General features: G+C 46.6%; 1 protein-coding gene across 3 annotated transcripts in view; it reads left to right on the top strand.

Moving 5' to 3' along the window:
• Cdcp1 (CUB domain containing protein 1) overlaps nt 1-21,708 on the top strand; it is a 50,509-nt gene that overhangs the window by 18,477 nt on the left and 10,324 nt on the right. For all 3 annotated transcript variants that reach the window (XM_020181568.2, XM_074060150.1, XM_074060152.1), the window contains exons 2-4: nt 7,668-7,877; nt 13,782-14,144; nt 14,666-15,034. In XM_020181568.2, the coding sequence (XP_020037157.2) occupies nt 7,668-7,877; nt 13,782-14,144; nt 14,666-15,034 (942 nt within the window). The remainder of the gene's footprint in view (nt 1-7,667; nt 7,878-13,781; nt 14,145-14,665; nt 15,035-21,708) is intronic.

The raw sequence follows: 21,708 nt of genomic DNA, 5'->3' as shown, positions 1-21,708 counted from the left end.
TCAATTGGCTGCTTTTCCAAAAATGAGCTCTGGGAATAAGGTGGGGGATGATTAGCTGGGCTCATCAGGTCCTGAGCGGCTTCCAACCAATGAATGTGGGGGCTTCATGACTCAGCTGCCCAGGACAAGTGGGGTCTGTATTCCAGGAAAAGGCAGAGCTAGGCCACACCAGAGGCCTGATGGAACTTCCATCACCTCAGTTAAAGAGGAAGGAGGCTGGTGTTTGGAGATCAGGGGAGTGCTCCTCCACTTGGGTCTGATTTCACCCATGAGTCTTCTTATCTTGAGAAATGAGCCCTGAGCCCAGCTTCTGTGTGTTTTTCTGCCAGAGCCCAACCTTAGTGCTTCATCGCCAGTGCTAGCTCTAGAACCATGGCCACTTTTCTTTCTTTCAAATATAGCAGGATTATAGGCATGAGCCACCAGTTTAGCCATATTAATCTCACATGTCTAGCTGGGCGCCAGTGGCTCACACCTGCAATCCTAGCTACTCAGGAGGCAGAGATCGGGAGGATCACAGTTCCAAGCCAGCCTGGGAAAATAGTTCACGAGACCCTATGTCGAAAAACCCTTCACACACACAAAAAATAAGGCTGGTAGAGTGGCTCAAGGTGAAGGCCCTAAATTTAAGCCCCAGTACTGAAAAAAAAAAAACTCCCATGCCTGCCAACCCCCCCCCCACAAAGCTGTGAAGCTCTCAATACCTGCATCGCACCAGCTACCTTCTCCTAGAACCTTCCACCTGGACATTGCCCAAAAAGTACGCAAGAGAACACCATGCTCTAAACAGTTCAAATTCCAGGGAACTTGAAATCTTAGATTTAAATTCAAGCTACACTTTGAAGTGATTTTGAAATGAAGAAAGATTTGCATCGGTGCATTGTGCCCACTGGACCATTTTAAACAGGCATCTTTCCCTGACCAAGTCAGTGGCTTGGAAATTTTTCTTCTGTCCTGATTTACCTTGTTGGTGGGAACAAACCATTCTCTTTCTTTTTTTTCTGGTGGCACTGGGGCCTCGTGCTTGCTAGGCTTGCTAGGCAGGCGCTCTACCACTTGAGCCATGCCGCCAGTCCTGGCACAAACCATTCACATCAAAAAGTTCCTGGTTGTGTGTGGCATTCCTGGGGCAGGATTAGATCTGCCCAGGACTCATTTATTATACCCTGGGCTTGGGGTCAGACCTTAGGCACAGAAGCCTGTGCAACTCAGTTGGCCTGTCTGAGCCTCAATTTCTTCATGTGCAGGCTTAGCATGACAGCCTGTGCTTGGGGGCGGATGTGGGGGTTTATAAATGCTTATCACATGTAAGAGTAGTTCCTGACACACACTGAGCGTTTATTAAGTGCTCACTGTCACTGAGGAAGCCTGGGGTCTAGATTCCCAAGGGTTCCCATTCAAGAAGACTGGTCCTTGAAATGACAACTGGTGTTCTCTTTCTTTCTTTTTTTTTCTTTGCAGTACTTGAGGTTGAGCTCAGGGCCTCTCATTGCCAGGCAAGCATCACTCTACCACTTTTGTCACACTTTTAATCCTTTAGCTTTTTAGTTTTTCAGATAGGGTTTCATGCTTTTGCCTGGACTGACCTGAGACCAAGATCCTTCTTCCTTTGCCTCCTGAGTAAGTGGGATTATAAGTATGCACCACCATGCCTGGCCCTCTAGCTTTTCCTTAAATGAAGGTAGAAATTAACTCTTTCTGGGTAGGCAGATCATGGTCTTCTCATTGGATGTGAGACTTGCACCTCAGATTATCAGTCCATAAATGGATCAGCCAAGTCAGTGGCAAGTGGATTGAGGGTGTCTAAGCCAGTTGTCCCTCCTCTGCCTTCTTGCCTGGTGCCTAAGGTCCACTGGATTGGAAAGACCATGGGCTTGGTGACAGGACAGTCTGGCCCCTCTCCCACAGCAGACCCTGCTTAAATGGGTCGTGTTGATGCTGACCCCAGCCCCTGTTCACCCAGTGACTCTGCCCACTTACTAAGAACATCAGTACCTCCTCCTCTGCCAGGTGGCCCGACCAGCCTTGTCTGTATTCATGTGGCAGCTCAGTGTCATGCCCTATGGGGGTGCAGTGGACAGATGGCTATGGTTGAACCAGGCTGTCCCAGCTGCCTCTGGAGCTCAGCACACTTGGGGATGGAAGGTCGAATCTATGAGTCCTAGTGGGTCTGGAGTCACATGAGTCAGCAGGAATTAAAGGGACTTAATAGCCAGTGAGCAGGGCAGGGCAGGACAGGGCAGGGCCAGGGCCAAGGTGAGCAACAGGCATGCAGAACTGAAGTTGGCGCTCACGCTTGCACAGCCTGGGAGTGAACACCTGCTCAGGGTTTGCCCTTCAGGTGCCTTCATTGCCTCGCCCAGGCCCTGCCCAGCCAGCCAGTTCTCTGGACTCAGTCAAGCTGATGCGAGACTTGTCCCAGAACTCCCTTAACTGGTACCCATCACTAGTACTGGCAGCTGTAACATGCCCTCATTAACAATATCTACAGCTGGGTGCCAGTGGCTCACACCTGTAATCCTAGCTAGTCAGGAGGCAGAGATCAGGAGGATCTGATCTCTGATCTGATCTCAAAGCCAGGCCCAGCAAATAGTTCTCGAGGCCCTATCTCAAAACAAAACAAAACAAAACAGGGCTGGTGAACAGGCCACTTGAACAGCGGTTCAAGGTATAGGCCCTGAGTTCAAACCCCAGTACAATAATAATAATAATATCTACAATAACAACAGCTTAATATTATTGGCTCCCTGGAAGCAATCTCAGCACTGTTTAACTCATTCAGGCCTCACAAGAATTCCATCACTATCTCTGTTCGTTGTTGAGGATATCGAGGCCCAGAGACTCTAAGGACTTTATCCAAGCAGACATGGCTGGTGAGCGAGTAGCAGAGCCAGAATTGATTTTTTTGAGATAGGGTCTCACAAACTGTTTTCCCAAGCTTTTGAACTCTGCCTCCTCAGTAGTTAGGATTACAGGCATGAGCTAAATGCAATGTATTTTATAAACCCAACTTCTAGAGGCAAATCCCTACTTTACCTGGGCTCAACTTGGATCGAATGCATGGAAGCAGTCAACAGTGGCTGGTGGGCCCGTTGGGTGAGCAGATTGATCTGCAGTGTGACATCTTTCTCGGAGGGGATAGAGCTGTTTTGGCTCTCAACAATCTTCCTCTTTTGTGCTAGCTCTGGAATCTGACTCCCACACAAGCTGAGACTCATCAGCCACACTGATTCACACTTGCCCTTCAGCACCCTGTTTGTGCCTCCTGGTGCCCAGGCTCAGACCCCCTGTTCATCATCGATGAGGATGGAAGGTGAAAAGGAGCCAAGTCCCTCAGGAGACCATACCCAGCATACAGGCCCTGGTTCTGACACAGCTAAAAATGCTGAAGTGGCTGGCATCAAGCTTTTAAGCTGTATTGGACGTTACAGTTGTCAGATTGGTGGATCCTAGTGTTTATCTGGTAAAATCTCCTTTGCATTCATCGTATGCTATAAACAAGAATTGCAAAGAAACAGGAGAGCAGAACTGTTTGTAGAATAACCTGTGACACAGTGAATGATGAAGGGTGAATAATGAATGGTGATTGAAACCATGGAAATTCCCGCCTGAGAAGGGACTGGTGAGGCGGGATGAGTGAAGATGTCCTAATAAGGCAAGATGGGGTGGTTAGGGGAGCTGGAGAGACAGACAGAGAGAGTTGTGACTCAGAAATCCATCTCAGTGCCTCCCAAGCTTTCCCCATGGCCTCAAGCCTGGCAGTCCATGCTCTGGAGAGAGTCAATGTGGGTTTCTTTAAGCCTGGAGGAACTCAGTCAGGAGCACTGGCTGGGATTCTCTGAACTGGAGTCACAGATCTGAAATATTAGACCAAAGAAATATACAATTCCTGGGGCAGATTAAAGGGGTGCAGAAGAAGAAAACACTCAAGCCACTTCCTTTAAACTACAGTCTATTTGTCAAGGGCTCAGCTATGCCAGGCCCCACGGCAGGAGGGCAGGGAGAAGCTGAGATTTTATTCTGCTGTTTTGGCATTTCCAAGTTCGAGGTATACTGAAGGGTGGTGAGTGGGGAAGAGGGAAACCTGTGCAAGCAAAATGTTCTCGAACGCGAAGCATTTGTGATCACATGAGCTCCCAAGAGATTTTACACAAGCAGTAGTGTGGGATATGTATTTGTATCTGTCTGTCTTTCCCTCTATTACAGTATGGAGTTGGGGGGGACCCATATTTCAAGCATGTACAAGGTGGAATTCTTACCTCTTACCCCCACTCTCCATCTCCAGCTGACTTATGTATGACTCAGGATGAGAGGGCAGTTACAAATGGTGGCCATGGGGGTGCAGTGTCCCTGAATGTGACCCTGCTTGAAATGCAAATCCTGTCTTCCTGCTGCGAAGGTGGGTAGGACTGTTCTTACTGACCATGTGTCCTCAGCTCAGTGTGTTCGATGACTCTGAGTTGGAAGCCAGGGGGCCACATCGTTTTAACCCTTGCAAAGTTTCTTCATCCTTCTTTGCCAAATGAGGTTGCATTAGTAATTACTAATGTGGTTGCATTAGTAATTCATGCAGGAAGGATTGCTGTATTCAGTCATTAGAGTTAGTGTACTGGCTCTCCATATGGAAAAAAATAATAAAGTGAATCTCTACTTTCCACCATAGAGCAAAAAACATGCTTCCAGTACAGATTTCCTGGTCTCATGGCAGACCTCCTGAGACTTTATTATTTTTTTAATGGATAAATTAGACTCCCTGAGGGAAGGGACCCTGGACATTTTTGTCATTAAATCATTTGTACCAAGTAGGGTCCCTGGAATATATTATGACTGTCCCCCTGTGCTCCCTCCTCTCACCCTCCAGCCTCAGGCCATTGCTGATCTGCCTTGTGTCTGCCAATTAAAATCATGAAAATAATGTAAGAATAATAACTTCAAAATAAAGCTTTGGCCAAAGGTGGAAATGAGAACGAGAAAGACACTGGTGGTGCAGCTAGCCTGGCTGCAGCTGGAAACTGAATGCAGGTGTTCCTGACATTGAAGTAGCCCAATGTGAATACCCAGAGGAGAGCAGGCCAAACCTCCGGACAAGGATGCCCCAAGGATCTTTTATAAGAAACATGTTAAGACATTTTTATAACTGCAGAAAAAGAATACAATATGCAACTCAGCTACAAATGTGACAATCTGGATTTTTTTTTTTTTCTTTTTTTTGCCGCCTTGGGGTTGAACTCAGAGCCTCACACTTGCTATGAAGGCACTCTTACCACCTGAGCCACTCTGCCAGCCCTTGGGTTTTTGGTTTTTTCGTTTTTTTTTTTTTTTTTAATACTGGGGTTTGACCTCAAAGCTTTGCACTCGCTAGGCAGGTGCTCTACCTTAAGCCATACTTCCCGTCCTTTTGCTTTTAGTTTGCCTGGGTTGGCTTCGAACCTGCAATCCTGTAGGCGCTCACATTCCAGTCACAGGAGGAGGGGACAAATGGACAAATGACACTAATCCCATGCAGAAACCAGAGCAGGGAGCAGAACTGGGGTGGGGGTGGGAGAAGCACTTCCAGTAGGTTGACCAAAGAAGGCTGCTCTATGGAGGGCACTTGAGCTGAGACTTAAATGGCAAAAAAACACCAGCTCTTTCTAAAGAAAGAGCATTTTAGGAATCAGGGGCAGCACATACAAAGGCCCTGAGGTAGAAAGATGTTGGTGTGTTCAAGAAAGAAAGCAAGGGTGACTCAGAGCACAATGACCAAAATGGAGAGTCAGTCACACAATCAGAGAGGCTGAAGAGGTAAGAAGTTTTGCTCCAAAAATGGAAACCTAAACCCTCTTGAGAACAAAGTCATGCAGCCCCCTGTGGTGGTGCCCCAACACTCTAAGAGCTGTGTTGCTGGTGGGCAGAGGTTGGGAATCCTTATAGTTACAGAGTCACTTTTTCCTATGTAGGCAGCTGCTGATCACAGACTCCAAGCTAGCAAGAAAAGGAATGTAGAGTTATTCTAGTCCAACCCCTTGTTTTCCAAGTGAAGGAACAGAGCCCAAAGAGGGCAAAGTCTTTACCTGAAAAGGCACTGTGGGTAAGGTGAAAAGACAGGTGATAAGCTGGGGAAATTCTTGCTGGTCCCTTTCACAGTTTGGGGGAGCAGTTTCTGTGCTGTATAATCCACTAGCAGGTGGATCGAGTGTGCAAGGAGAAGGAAGGAACAAGAAGAGGTTGCCAGCATGTGCTCAGGGTGGCTGTAGTACTCTGGGGACAAAGCATTCAGTGCTTATTCACTGAGCATGCATCTAGGCTCTTGGCCAGCCAGCAGTTCTGCTGCAATTAGAGCTCACGGCCGTCAAAAGCTGGAAAGAGAGCTGGGACACGGCTCAAGTGCTAGAATGCCTGCCTAGCAAGCGCCAGGCTCTGAGTTCAAAACCAAGGAGTATCCAAAAAAAAAAAAGCTGGAAAGAACTCAGATATCAGTCTGAGTAGGTGCACGGACAAATAAATCATGGTCTATTCTGACAATGTAATGCTACTCAGCCACACAGAAGGGAAGAAACTTCTTTTTTTTTATGGTTTCTTTTTCAAGATAGTCTTGTTCGAATTATCTGCCCAGGCTGGCTTTGAACCGTGATCCTCCTGATCTCTGCCTCCCAAGTAACTAGGATTACAGGTATAAGCCACCAGCGCCCAGCCAGAAAGAAAATTCTGATCCAAGCAGCAATGTGGATGAATCTCACAAACATACCGAGCAAAAGAAGCTAGAGACAAAACAGAATAGACTGGCTGGGTGGTTCACGCCTATAATCCTAGCTACGTGGGAAGCTGAGATGGGGAGGAGGCCAGCCTGGGCAAAAAAGTTTGCAAGATCCCATCTCAGTGGGAAAAAGCTGGGCATGGTGACACATATCTGTCATCCCAGCAATGGCAGAAAGAGTAATACACAAGGAGCAACCCAGGCCAGCCTGGGCAAAAAGCGAGACCCTACCTTGAAAATAACCAGAGCATAAAGGGCTAGAGACGTGACTCACAGTGGTAGAGCACCTGCTTAGCAAGCATAAAGTCCTGAGTTCAAACCACTCATCTTCCTGGGAGCATTTTCTCAAATGTTTTTCCTGATCCCCAATCTGAGGTCATAGCACTGTTTTGCTCTTAACTTTCAAATTCATGGACTAAAATAAAATGTTGGCTTCTATTTTCTGTAAATGTCTTCCTACTATGTAAGAATGTTTGTTCTGGACACAGAAAGCACCTAGGGCAGGAGGCAGCAGCTCTTGGTCATAAACATGTCTCTCCTCTACCCGTGGATGACTTCTTTGTCCTATTGAGAAGGAATGTGATAATGTCTCTGGTTGTTACTTAATACTGCACAAGTAAGTGTCTGAAAACACACTATTCAAGATATCTGGGATGTGCTATAGTGGCTTTTAAGTTTTAAAAAATAAATAATCCAAACAAAAGACAGGTGCCAGTGCCCAGCCAGCTGTGTCCTGGTTCTTTGTCCTCATGAAGGTCAGCACTGTCACTTTACCTCCTGCCCCTTCTCAGCCCAGGAGGGAAGGGACAAAGGGGTCTGAGAAAGCAAGGGGTCTGAGAACGCATCCTCCCTGAAACCAGTTGGTGGGAGAACCACAGCAGGTGGGCTGACCTGATCATCCAGCTCATGTCACTTTCCTTTTTTCCTTCAGATGCTTCTGAGATTGTCCTGCCACCAGGGAGCAGCATTACAGTTCTCATAAAGCAGGGGACCCCAGATCTGCCTGCAAAACCCTGTTACATTGTCGTGTCTAGAAGACATTTGACTGTGCTGTTCATCAAAGCTGGAGAGAAAGTGGTTGTTACCTTCACCTGCCAGAATCCAGAGAAGCATTTTGTCCTAGAGATCCAGAAAAATATCGGTGAGTTTGCACCAGGAGCTGTTGGCAGCGTCTCAGGCCCCTCTCTGCCTTTCTTGCCTCTCCTCACACCAGTGGTCCCAGCTATGCAGAAGGCATACGTTGGAGAATCGAGGTCTGAGGCTAACCCTTGGCAAACACATGACATTTTATCCAAAAAATAACTAAAGCAAAAAAGGACTAGGTACATGGCTCAGACTGCCTAGCACGTCTGAGGCCCTGAGTTCAAACCCCAGTGCTGCCAAGAAAGAAAAAGAGCCCTAGACAGAAAGTGGCTTGAGATGGTACAGCCAATAAGTAACAGACTAGAAGACAAGCCCAGGGGCTCTGGCTTCGGGGTCTGTCCTTAACCACTATGTCACACGGTCCCTTCAAGGAGCCCAAGAGAGGCCATGAGCTACAGATCTTCCAGTCTGTGATGCTTTTCTGTCTCGTGGAAGTCAAGGGCGTTTGCCTTGGTCCTTTGTGCTGTTATACCAGAATACCTGAGACTGGGTAATTTATAGAGAACTGAAATTTATTTTCTCTCAGTTCTGGACTCTGGGAAGTCCAAAGTCAAGGTACAGAAGGCAGAAGGGCAAGATGGCCAGAGAGCTCGCCAACCTCGAGCCCTTTTATAAGGGCCTTAATCTCACCCAGAGGAGTCTGTCCTCTGGACTTAGTGACCACCCCTCATACTGTCACGTGGAGGACTGGGTTTTAACCTACGGGTTTTGGAGGGAACAGCAAAGAGGGCTGAGGAGGTAAGAGTGGGGCATTGACAAAGCACACTAGGTTGAGCCCTAGCTTTGGGGAAGGAAGAGCTGGCTGTGGCTTCCTGACCCTATGACTCGATCAGGAGTCTTCACATGAAGTACTTCACGGCTTTGCGCCTTAGTTTTGTAGTTTATAAAATTAAAGTCATTGTTTCAAAAATCAGGGTTGTTATAAAAATGCAATAAAATAATGAATTAGAAATGTATGACACATAAGAATTCAACAAACGAGGGCTGGAAGACATGGTTCAAGTAGTAGAGCCCCTGCCCACCAAGAACGAGGTCTGAGTCCAAACTCAAGTACCTCCAAAAAAAGTTTTTTTTAAACTACAGATATTTGGTATTATTATTATTATTATTATTCAGAATTTGAGTTTGGAATAGGAGATTAGCAATGGAAGATAAAAATCTGGAAGAAAAAATTCACATTTATAGTTTCCCAAGCATTTTAAGATAGGCCAAAGTAATTAACAGATGTATTAATCACACAAGAACTCTATTGAGATTTGATCAATCCATCCATTAAGGGGAAGGAATTCATAAGTAAAAGAAGGAAATAAAGTATGAAAAAGCAGTTTTTAAAACTGCACTTGATGACTAGAGCCAAGACCTAATTCTCTGCAAAGACTAATTAGACAAATCTCTAAATAGTCTCTTGAAAAAAAAAAAAGACAGAAAGATAAAATGCAAACATATAGCATTTGAAAGCATAAAAACTGATCTATAAAATAACATAAAAATGACATGCACACTATTTGTAAAATTCTAAGAGGTTGTGTACAAAACGATAATTAAAATATGTGAAGATCTGAATGAGACGGGTAATTTTCCAGGACAATTTAATAGGCCACCTTGCCTCATGAAAGAAATGGGAACAAACAGCAAGACAAAAATCAGAAAGAAAGACTCAAAATAAAAAGACTCAAAATAGAGGAGGGCAGGGTTTGTGTCTGTTAGAGACGGTTTTGTAGAAAGGTGTACACAAAACGTCAGTGAGCACGTGTTTCTGTATCATTTCCTCCCTTCTAGAAGAGGCTTGGCGGAATTATCCAGACAAGGTCAGATGGTGAATGCCTAGGCCCGTGGCCAGGCCGGGTCCTCACAGCTGTTGCTGGCTCTGATGCTGTAGAGTGGAATGAGCCATTGCCATCGGTCAGGCTATCAGCAAGTGGGCGAGTCAGTTAGAGGGACCCTGCACTCCTGGGTCACAGGGAATGTGATCAGTACGAGATGTCCAAATGTTCGTAATAAAACACGTAGGGAGCCAGAAATAGAGCCACACTTTCTTAATCTAGCAAAGCATCTATCAAGAACTGATATCAGGGCTGGGGCGTAGCTCAGGTGTAGAGCACCTGCCTAGCAAGTTCAAACGCCAGTTCCACCAGGGTAAAAAAAGTAAAATTATGGAAACTTACAATTATTTTTAGAAACAAAGCTAGGAGGAGGAGGAAGTAAAAGAGGAGGGTAGCTGATATCTAGTGCCATTTTTAGCAATCACATAAAAGCATTAACAATAAAACTGAACAGAAGAATAGATATTGGTCACCACAATTCAGCATTTCCAGTAAATGTTTGTGTGGATAATATTAGTAAGTACATAAAGTATATTTGAAGCAAAATATAAACTTTTACCAAAAAATGGCACTTAAATAAATCGAGAGATATACTATGCTCCTTGATGAAGAGACTTAGTATTTTTAAAGGGTCAATTCTTACCAGGTGTCAGTGGCTTGAACCTGTAATTCTAGCTACTCAGGAGGCAGAGATCAGGAGGACTGAGTTTCAAGGCCAAAAAGGCAAATAGTTCAAGAGATGCTATCTCAAAAATTCCCAACACACAAAAAGGTTGGAGGAGTGGCTCAAGTGGTAGAGTGCCTGCCTAAGAAACATGAGGCCCTGAGTTCAAGCCCCAGCACCACAAAAATAAAGAAATAAAATAAAAAGCCAGTTCTCCCCAGAGTAATTTACAGTTTAAGTCAGTTACAATTAAAATAATAATTTTTATTGAGACTATTGATAGGCCCAAGAATCCAATGAAATGGTGTGCTGCTGTTAAAAGAATGAAGTAGATTTGTGTATTTGGCATGGAAAGATGTCCAGGATAGTTTTTTCCACTCCAAATCAGACAGCTGACAGCAGAATAGTTTGTATAGTTTGATCCCACCTTACTAAATATAGATACATAAGCCAGGTATGGTGGTACACACCTGTAATCCCAGCACTTGGGAGGCTGAGGCAAAAAGATCATGAGTTCTGGGCCAGTGTGGACTACAAGGCAAGAGCCTACCTCTAAATGAATAAGTAAATAAAATCACACATAATGTGCACACACGTGTGTAATCACAGAGTTCAAAGTCTGAAGGAATAAACACCAAAGTACTAACCCTGTACTATTTCTATAGTGGACAAGACAGGGAACAGGTGGCATTCCTTTTCTTTCTATTCTTCTCTACTGTCCTTTCTTTCAAGAAAAAAAAAAAAAGCTTATGTTACTTCTATAGTCCGTTAAGCCAGTCCAGTGACTTCCTTTATTAATTTTTTTATTTTATTTGTATTTATTTTTTGGTGGGACAGGGGTTTGAACTTAGGGCTTCAAGCTCACAAAGCAGGTGCTCTACCCCTTGAGCCACACTTCCAGTCTGTGATTTCCATTTTGAAAAGCATTTAAATGCATTTGATCTCAGCCCCAACATGCCCACATGGTTTACTATGTAGTAAAAATGCACACTCCCAACTTATGAAAATGTCAATTAAAGAAAGTAAATGTAGGCACTTGGATCAAACGCAGGGGTCTGCTGCCCCCTCGTTTCCTTTCCTGAATAAGCGCATGAAAGTGACACGTGAAGGCGGACATCTCTGTTGTCATCCTGTGTTCAATAGTTTCATGGAAAATAATGAAAGTAGAAATCAGGGAAAAAATGAGTCATGAATTGCTTCAGAAATGGCATTTTTCCCTCCTCTAGACAGGAGTCACTTTATAGCAAGTGTGAAGCCCTGAGTTCGAACCCCAGAACTGCCCCCCCAAAAAAAGAAAGAAAAAGTGGGTGGGGGAAAGGCCTGGTGGAGTGGCTCAAGTGGTAGAGTGCCTGCCTGGCAAGCATGAGGCTCTGAGTTCAAATCCCCAAAATCACAAAAAATAAAATAAAATTAGACAGGTGTCATTTTAGTTATTTGACATTTTTGCACTGGCTGGAATGCAGAAGATCTGGAGGCAGCCCACTGTTGAGATTACTCTTACCTCCATGTCCATCTTAAAATCAAAAATTCCTAACAACAAATAAAAATCCTATTCATATCCTACCTCTCCCAGTGCTGCGGGCAGTGGCAGAGCTGTGGCTGGGAGCCGGGGCTTCTTGATGCTGGGTTCTTGGTTTGGAATCAAAGTGGAATCCCTTGAGTGGCCCAAGCTTGTGTATTTTAGATCAACATATCTTTTTTTTTTTTTTTTTTTTTTTGGTGGCACTGAAGTTTGAACTCAGGGCCTCAAAGTTTGCCAGGTAGGTGCTCTATCACTTGAGCCAAGCCTCCAGCCGGCTTGTAAATTTTAAAAACGTCCTCTAGGAGGGGAGTATGCCCAGAAATCTAACAAGTGGTTGGTTTCCCATGAGCTCCTAAGATAGCTGTGATCATCACCAACACAAAGTCTGATCATTGTAGCCCTTTACCCTCCACTTTATCTAACCTGGTTTTATTGGCTTGGCTGTGCAGTGCCTGGCAAAAACACAGGTTGACCACACATGGCTGTCTTCTGCAAGTGGCCAGACACAAGTCGCCTTGACTCCAGGGCTGCTTTGCAAAAATGATAGTTTTGAATGGATAAACTCAGAGGTCCTACACCGCTCAGAAGTTCCTAATTCTATTTCAAGTCAACAGAACTTTCAAAGAGCCCAGTAGAGCAGGAGTGAAGATTCCAGATATGATTTCCTGAACACAAGACAACAAAACCCTAAAGTAACATTTCTGGCTTCTGTTACTCTTATCGTTCTTATTTCCCTCCTGATAGTAACATTTCTCACTTTGTTTTCAGGGGCTTAGGAAACAAACTACATCAAAGACTGTCATTAGTTGTTAGTCTTTCAAAAAAAAAAAATCCAACTGTTGTAGTAATGAAATACCAGCCCAAAAGCAACTGCCCATCGCTCCCAGCCATCTAGGGAATTGCACACTCCACTCCGGATGGACTTAGCAGGCTAATGACAGTGTTGGTTGATGGGAAAAGCAGATTTTAAAAGTGGAGCTTGGCAGGGTGTCATGACTCACAGCTGTAATCCCAGATACTTGGGAAGTAGAGATAGGAGGGTCGCAGTCCAGGGCAGCCTTAGCAAAAACACAAAACCCTATTCAAAAAATAACTAACATAAACAAGGCTGGGAGCATGGCTCAAGTGGTAGAGCTCCTGCCTAACAAGCGCAAGCCCCCGAGTTCAAACCTCAGTACCACCAAGAAAAGAAAAGAGGTAGAACTTGGTCCTGTGTCCTAAAAGTTGTGGAACCAGAACTCTCAGAATAGGGGAAGTGGGATATTATCCCAGAGCACAGGCTCCACTGCAAGTGGCCTCCTTCTGCTCCCAGGAAGGCCTGGCAGGAGGCCTACCAACTGGGCCTCCAGTACCTAAATCTAAAAAACACAGTTGTTAGATGTCTTGAGTCTGGTGCCCCAGAGGCAGAACTTGGGACAAGGACTTTTGTTTAAGTCATTTGCCCAGAAAGTGTCCCTAGAAGAAGCCTGACTGAGGGCAGCAGAAGAGAGCCAGGAGGAAGCTGAGCACAACTGTCGTCTCAGCTGAAGTGTAGCCTCAGCCTGATCCTACAGGAAGTGTGTCCCCTGGGCGGGTCCTGCCTCTCACAGCAAGGAGGTCAGGCTTTCTCACCATGGCAGTGACAGTGACCGTGGCCTGCAACTCCTGCCGGGGATGGGAGCCAGAGCGCTGCCAAACCTCCTAGGCTTTCCTGGTCCACGGTGGCTCCCTGGCTGAGGCACTTCCCAGGAGCAGATGCATCTGTGAGCCATTGCCACCAAGCCTGTCAGTGACTGGGGATCTGGGGATGGTGTGCCGGCCTGGCAAAGACCACCACAAGGGTCTACTACAGGGGAAGGGCAGTGTGTGGCCTTGTAGCATCTGTGACCCAAATTCTTCTCGTGACTATTTCAGACTGCGTGTCCAGCTCATGTCCCCTCGGGGAGATCCAGCTTCAGCCTTCGATATCAGCGTTGCCCACCCTCAACAGAACCTTCACCTGGGACGTGAAAGGCTCCAAGAGCATGGGCCTGGAACTGCAGTTCTCTGCACCTCGCCTGAGGCAGATCGGGCCTGGTGAGAGCTGCGAGGATGGGGTCACTCACTCCATCAGCGGCCACATCAACACCGCCCTGGTCAGGATCGGGACCTTCTGCAGAAACGGCACCGTGTCCCGGATCAAGATGCAGGAGGGAGTGAAGGTGGCCCTGCACTTGCCGTGGTTCTACCACAGAAACAGCTCCGGCTTCAGCATCGCAAACCACTCGTCTATAAAACGTGAGCACAGCCCTCCCCTCCCCCGGCCCGAGTAGGCGGAATCATCCAGAATCCCTATGATTCTAGGGCTGGAGTGGTGCAAGGTTGGCAAGTCTGTGCAATTCATCCTAAAACCCCAAAGGAAGATCCCACCTTCCAGAAAGCAATGTGGGTCACTCAGTCCTATGTGGGCCCCCTCTTCTCTATTAAGCAATTGGGGGTGACTCTTGCCTTTTTCTCTTTTCCTTAGTTCTTTTTCAGGACTGGGTTTGAACTCAGGGCCTGCACCCTGAGCCACTCTGCCAGTCCTTTTTTGCAATGGGGTTTTTTTCAAGATAAAGTCTCAAGAACTATTTGCCCAGGGCTGGCTTCAAACCTCGATCCTCCTGATCTCTACTTCCTGAGTAGCTAGGATTACAGATGTAAGCCACCAAAGCCCAGCTGTCACCCTGTCTTCTCCAATTCCCCCGCCCCTCAGCCATAGGCAGCTAGGATAGGTGTAATCGCCCCTTTTCTTTCTGGTTTGGGATCCCTCCCAACAGGCCTGTGCGTCATCGAATCCGAGTTTGAGGGCGAAGGCTCTGCAACACTGATGTCTGCCAACTATCCGGAAGGCTTCCCCGAGGACGAGCTGATGACATGGCAGTTTATTGTCCCCGCACATCTGCGAGCCAGTGTCTCCTTCCTCAGCTTCAATGTCTCCAACTGTGAGAAGAAGGAGGAGCGGGTTGAGTACTACATCCCGGGCTCCACCACCAACCCCGAGGTGTTCAAGCTGGAGGACAAGCAGCCCGGAAACATGGCCGGCAACTTCAACCTGTCACTGCAGGGCTGTGACCAAGATGCCCAAAGCCCAGGCATTCTGCGGCTGCAGTTCCAAGTTTTAGTCCAACACCCCCAAAACGAGAGCAGTAAGTAAGCCTGCTTTCCTCTCCCTCCTCCTTTTGCTCCTTCTTTGTTTCTCAGGGAGGCTGCCTGTTTGTCATACTTGGACTCTGGACCCTGTGTTAGTCTCAGGAAGTAGCTTGCTAGGCAGCAGGATGGCTCACTGGTGACCACCTGCCTGGCGTGCAGTTTCATTATAGCAAGCATGATCATGTATTCAGGTGCTAAATTGGGGCTTGGGTTTGTGTGTGTGTGGTACTTTGATTCGAACTCAGGACCTTGTGTTAGGCAGGCGCTCTACCACTTGATCTACGCACTCAGCCCTTTTTGCTTTAGTTATTTTTCCACTTTTATGCCCAGGCTGGCCCTGGACTGCGATTCTCCTATGTATGTCTCCCACATAGCTGGGATGACAGGCATGTGCCACCGTGTCCAACTTTTTACTGGTTGAGATGGTCTTATGAACTATTTGCCTAGGCTGGCCTTGAACTGAACCACAGTCATCCCAATCTCTGCCACCAAGCAGCTAAAATTACAGGTGTGAGCCACTACATCCAGCTTGAGGTGTTTCACTCAGGAGGCAGAGGTCAAGGGGGATTGCAGTTCAAAACCAGCCGGGGAAAATAGTTCGAGATACCCTATCTAGCAAAACCCGATCACAAAAATTAGGCTGGTGGAGTGGCTCAAGGTGAAAGCTCTAAGTTCAAGTCCCAGTACCACAAAAAAAAAAAATGAAGGCACCCAAGCAGGCAATGGTGGGAAGCAGAGATCAAGAGGATCATGGTTCCAAGCCAGCCCCAGGGAAATATTTCTCAAGACCCTATCTCAAAAAAAATCATCACAACAAAAGGGCTGGCAGAGTGGCTCAAGTGGTAGAGTGCCTGCTTAACAAGCATGAGGTCCTGAGTTCAAACCCCAGTGCCACCAAGAAAAAAATGCACCCACTCTTAGGGCTGTGAAAGAACCAGGTCGGCACCTGGGAGTGAGCTCCTCCTTCAACTTTGTGCTCTGGGCGCTTGCCTCACCTTGAGGGAGGAAAGCAGCTTGAGGGAGGAACTTAAGAGGGCCATTATGCTCCTTGGCGTAGCTGTCTGTCATTCTATCCCCACCCCTTTTTGGGGGGCCCTAGAAAAACCCCACTAGTTACTCCTTATTCATGGACAGCTTGTCTTAGAGGCAGCAGACTAAGGGCCAGGGCACTGACCGGGTGAGCTGTCTGTGTGGATTTGTACCGTGGTTTCATCTTGCTGTGGGTCACTAGGCTAGTCACTCCCCCTCTGTGTCACCCTGTTCTTGTCTGTAGAGTGGAAATGACAGCACTGATCTCGAAGGGGTGTTGTAAGGAAAACGTGAGGGGGCACTGGGCCTGGCAGGTCGTAAGCGCTCTTTCAATGCTGCCTTCCAGGGTTCTAACTCAAAATGAGGACGGAGGGTTGAAAGAGACACAGTGCATGTCCCCAGAAGTTTAAACTGTGACCCAGAAGAGAAGTGACTTGTTGGAAGTAGCAAGCCACTCCCAGAAGGAGTTCCAGTGGTGTGTGGTGGCCCAGAGGCAGCAGAGCAGACCTCAGGCTAGGAGGAGGCCCAGGAGGGGACTGGTGCAGAGTCCGGCCCTTCCCAAGCTGCCCAGGAGGCCCCACCTGTGCCAGTGGTGTACACCCTCACAGCCACAGGTTAGGGTTCCAGATGTCATTTTGCTTTGTTGCACCGGAGGGTTTTTTGTTTGGTTGTTTGGTTTTTTTTGTTTTGGTTTGGTTTTGGTGGTACTGGGGTTTGAACTCAGGGCCTCACACTTGCTAGGCAGGTGTCTACCTCTTGAACCTCCACCAGTCCCTCTTTGTGATGGCTTTTTTTAAGATAACGTCTCATGTACTATTTGCCTAGGCTGGTTTAGAATTGTGAGCCTCCTGATCTCTGCCTCCTGAGTAGCTAGGATTACAGGTGTGAACCACAGGTGCCAGGCTCAGGAATCTTGTCTTATTCCTATCTACTACAGTTCCTGGCACCTTCTAGGACCTCTGAAAAACCTTCTTGCATCAATCTCAGGGGGAGCATTAGAGCCAGGCACACTGTCAAGTGCATAGCCCATCTGAAGGGACAAGCAAATAGGATGGAGTACACCTGGGAGAGATGGACACTCAGAATGTCAAACAAGAGCAGGCATAGATCTGGGAAACCTTCCCAAGCCAAAGAGGGCTGCTACACAGCAACCTAGAAAACCAGAGGGAAGCCGGACATGGTGACACACGCCTGTAACCTCAGCACTCAGAAGACTGAGGAAGAAGGGTTGTGAGTTCAGGCCAGCCTGGGCTGCGAGACCCTGTCTCAAAAACCAGAACAAAACAAAAAAGGAAAACCAGAGGGAAATATTGGAGTCCCTCAACCCTCCCAGTCTTCTTGTCATCCACGGCAAGACCTGACCACAGTATGGAAAAAACAGCTATGAAAAAAACAGCTTCTGAATGTGGGCAGCAGGCAGATGTGAGCCTGAACTTTAATAAAGTTTAATAAATTTAAACTTTATTTAATAAATTCAATAAATTCCCCCCACTCCCAAAAAAACTGCTATCTGTTGATAGTAGTCTACTTTGCTGAAAAGTATCGGTTAAGTTCAAATATACCTGAGGGACCTCTGCAGGGAATGTCTTTCCATGGAGTGACCACAAACATTCTGTGTTTTTGAGATGAGGCATATTAAAACTGCCCAGGACTGAGGAACGATCGGTGTGACCGGCCATGACCACCAGAATGTGTAACCTAGGGAAATTCATGTTCACCTCCACCAAACCGCCCTGCTTTCCCTGCGTTTTTATTAGTGCATGCCAACTGTACAGCGTGGGAGGGTTCACTGTAGTATTTCCATTCATACATACCATTTGCTGTTTTTTCATTTTTTGGCAGTACTAGGGATTGAACTCGGCCTCACACTTGCTAAGCAGGTGCTTTACCACTCAAGTCACATCCCCAATCCTTTTTCCTTTAGTTTTCAGTTAGGGTCTTGCTTTTGGCTGGAATGACCTGGGACCACAAGCCTCCTATCTCTGCCTCCTGAGTTACTGGGATTACAGACATTCACTGCCATGCTTGGCTCTTCATATAACTTCTGAAGGATTCCAGTGGCTTTGTTGATAATGGCTATATGAATTAATAATATCCCTCCTATATGTCTTGTTCTCTTTAGAAGTCTACTAGACCACCGCTTTCTGTAACCTCCTCTTCTAGCTTTCTGTGAAAATACCAGGGTTTCTGGTCTCTGGTCCAATCAGGTGGATGGGTGCGAGGTCCTAGTGTGTTCTGCTTCCCTGAGCTGCTCTGGGTAAAAGCTAGGCTGGGGAAGCTTCGTTTTCAGTTTTCATAACCTCATAGAGCCTGTATCTAATTGCTGGTCTTGTTTTGCTTTTTGGCTCATTTTTTGTTGAGTTACTTACACTCCGTGAGTCTTAAGTTTGTCCTGCTGGAGTTAATGCACACTGGGGCCTTTCACTTATTCCCGTGGAGCCCTTTTTCTTTTTTTTTTTTCTTCTGTGTTTGTGTGATGCTGCAGATCAAAGTTGGACCTCACCACATATGCTAGGCAAGTAATCTACACTTAGCTAGGCCTCTAGCACCCCATTCTCATTTTAAAGGAAGAAGTTTCTGTCTACTGACACCACAGAAATGATTAGGGGATCTTTCTGAAACCAGTCAATGATTGCGCACCTTCAAATGTCCCCACTGTGGCTTTTAAAGCAGTGTCGATAAGTCCCAAATAGTGAGGGTGTATGTGAGTGTGTGTGTTACAGGGGTTTGAACTCAGGACCTACACCTTGAGCCACTCCATCAGCCTTTTTTGTGTGTGTGTGATGGTGTTTTTCAAGATGGGGTCTCACAAACTTTGTCCGGGCTGGCTTCAAACCACAATCCTCCTGATCTCTGCCTCTTGAGTAGCCAGTATTACAGGCTTGAGCTACCGGCACCTGGCTAGAAAATGTTTCTTAAGCAGCGTGTAAATTTACTGCATCTACCTCTGAATAATTTTGAGATCCAACCAAAATAAGTATGGGAAGGAAGTGTGTGAAATGACCAGTGGATGGTACTTGTATACAAAGTAGATAGTGGAACAAGTGTGTGATCACAAAGAGCCACAGGCCACCTGCCTCCCAACACTCCTGTCATAAGAGGTCTGTGTCACCCCAGAATCCAGACAATGGTTCCCAGTGGTCTGCACTCTGGGTTCCACTGCTGGGAGTCTCATCAAGCCTAAGGCAAGAAAAGCTGTAAAACCTTCACACTGCTCACTGCAGTGGCTCGAGTAGAAAGGCCGGCAGCCTCCGGCCACGGAGAGAAAGTGGAGCCCCCAGGCCTGCAGTGGGAACATGAAACGATGTGGCCGTTCACAGGATGGCCCGGCAGTTTCTTTTGGGTTTTGTTTTTCTTTTTGTTTTTTAGTTTTTTTGGGGGGTGGGATGGAGGGGAGCAGTACTGAGTTTGAACTCTGGTCTCATGCTTGCTAGGCAGGAGCTCTACTACTCGAGCCACATTCCCAGCCCTTTTTCTTTAGTTATTTTTCAGGTAGGATCTCACATTTTTGCCCGGAGCCAGCCTGGATTTTGATCCTCCTACCTGTAAGCCTCTCTCACAGCTGGACTCACAGGCATGAATCTCCATTCCCTGCTTATTTGGCATCTCACTAACTTTTTGCCTGAACTGGGCTCAAATCTTGATCCTCCTGATCTCTGCCTCCTGAGTAGCTAGGATTACAGGTAGGAGTGACCGCACCCACCTGCCTCTTCTTAAACACCACAATAATGGGTTTCAAGACAGTGTTAAGAGCACTATCAATATTTTTAAGTATGTTTAATATCTATTAAACATGAAGCTCAATGAAAAAGAGATGGAAAGCCGGGTGGTGGTAGCTCACACCTGTAATTCTAGCTATTTAGGAGGCAGAGATCCAGAGGATTGAGGCTCGAAGCCAGCCAGGCAAATGGTTCGAGAGACCCTATCTCAAAAAAACCCATTACAAAAATAGGGCTGCTGGAGTGACTCAAGGTGTAGGCCCTGATATTAGCAGGTCACCCCCAAATCTGAGGCTAAGAGTGGAGGAAGTCCCAAGAGTGCCAGCCCTCTCTGACAAGAGGCCGCCAGGCTGCAGTGCTCTTCACCAGCTGACAGAAGCTTGTCCTCAGGAGAAGGGAAGACAGTCACTGAAGCAAAGCTCCCAGTCCCTCTGAAGGCAGAGGGACCATGCTGAAGATCGGACATGAGTCAAAGCTGACGTCCTAACCATTGAGGCTCCCTCCTCCTTCCTTTGCTGGTGGCCATGTGTACGTGTTCTCCACCCATGCACAGGAAATCCCACCAGCCCAGAGAAGAGACCCAAAGACACTGGTGGTGTGGGTTTCCTGGGAATTGTCCCAGCTGGGTCACCCAAGGAAAAGCCCAGTCAACAAGCAAAGGTGTCCACGTAGCTTTCAGCGCTGGCTTTGGGGAGTTGTTTTGTTTGAGTGTTTGTTGTGCAGTGCTAGGGATGGAACCCAGCGTCTCACACGTGCCAGGCAAGCAGGTTGTCATTTTTTGAAAGTTTTCAGAGTGCCAAAAGAGGCTCTAGGAGATTAAAACTGTGAGAAATGAAAGATTCAAAAGCATTGAAAAGTCAAGATGAGGAAATCTCCCAGAAAGTAGAATTAAGGAAAAAGAAGGAAAGGGCTGGGAGTGTGGCTAGAGTGGTAGAGCACCTGCCTAGCAAGTGCAAGACCCTGAGTTCAAATCCACCAAAAAAAATAAAAAGAGTAACCCCTTTAGATCAGAGTAGCTGAGAAGGTGCCACAGAGATTTCTTTAGAACAATGAGGCTGAGAAATACCTAATGTTTTAATGCTTTGAAAGGAGGTTTATAGAAGGGGGGAGTTGGGATATCAAATTATGAAAAAGTACACAGAAACTGAAGAGGTGATAAAAATGCCAATAATTACCTCCTGGAAAGATGGACTCTTGTACAGGAAAGAAAGTGTGATAATCACAGGGTGCAGAGTAGTCGGCCTGGGTAAACACTGTGTGACTGTGTGTTGACATAGTCACAATGCAAACACAGAATAATGGTGTCACTAAAAGTAGGAGGGTAAGTATAGGGAGGGTGGGTGGATGAGAAAAGGAAGTGTGTATGTCTTACTGCATATATCGTTCTACAACTTGCTGTATGCTCAATATCTAGGAGGATTTCAGATTGGTACATTTAGATCGTCTACTTTCTTTTTTAACTGCTGTGTAATATTCCATCTGTGAATGTCCCAAAGCTTATTGAACTATCCCAGTGTTAGGTGGCTTCTAGTTTTCACAACACTGTGGTAAAACCGTGGGCACGCATCACCATGCCACACTGCTGAGCTCCCAGGGCTGCAGGATTTTCATTTATACGGAATCCCAAGTGACTATAGTAAGCTGTTGCAGGCTCCCCATCAGCTCCATGAAGCAATGAAGACCTATTTTCCCCACAGCCTCCCCAGCACTCGGGGCTGCCAGACACTTAGGATTCCCCATGTGAGCAGGGGGAAGCACTTGGTTTTAATTTGCTTTTCTCTGATTACAAGTAACGTTAACTTTTCAGCCGGGCACCGTGGCTCACATCTGTAATCCAAGCTACTTGGGAAGCAGAGATCAGGAAGATGGCAGTTAGAAGCCAGCACTGGACAAATAGTTCACAAGACCTTACCTTGAAAAAA

This window comes from Castor canadensis, chromosome 17 (genome assembly GCF_047511655.1).
Source record: "Castor canadensis chromosome 17, mCasCan1.hap1v2, whole genome shotgun sequence".
In the NCBI taxonomy this organism is placed as follows: Eukaryota; Metazoa; Chordata; class Mammalia; order Rodentia; family Castoridae; genus Castor; species Castor canadensis.
The sequence above is the reverse complement of the archived record's forward strand: the minus strand, read 5'-3'. Positions and strand labels throughout refer to the sequence as shown.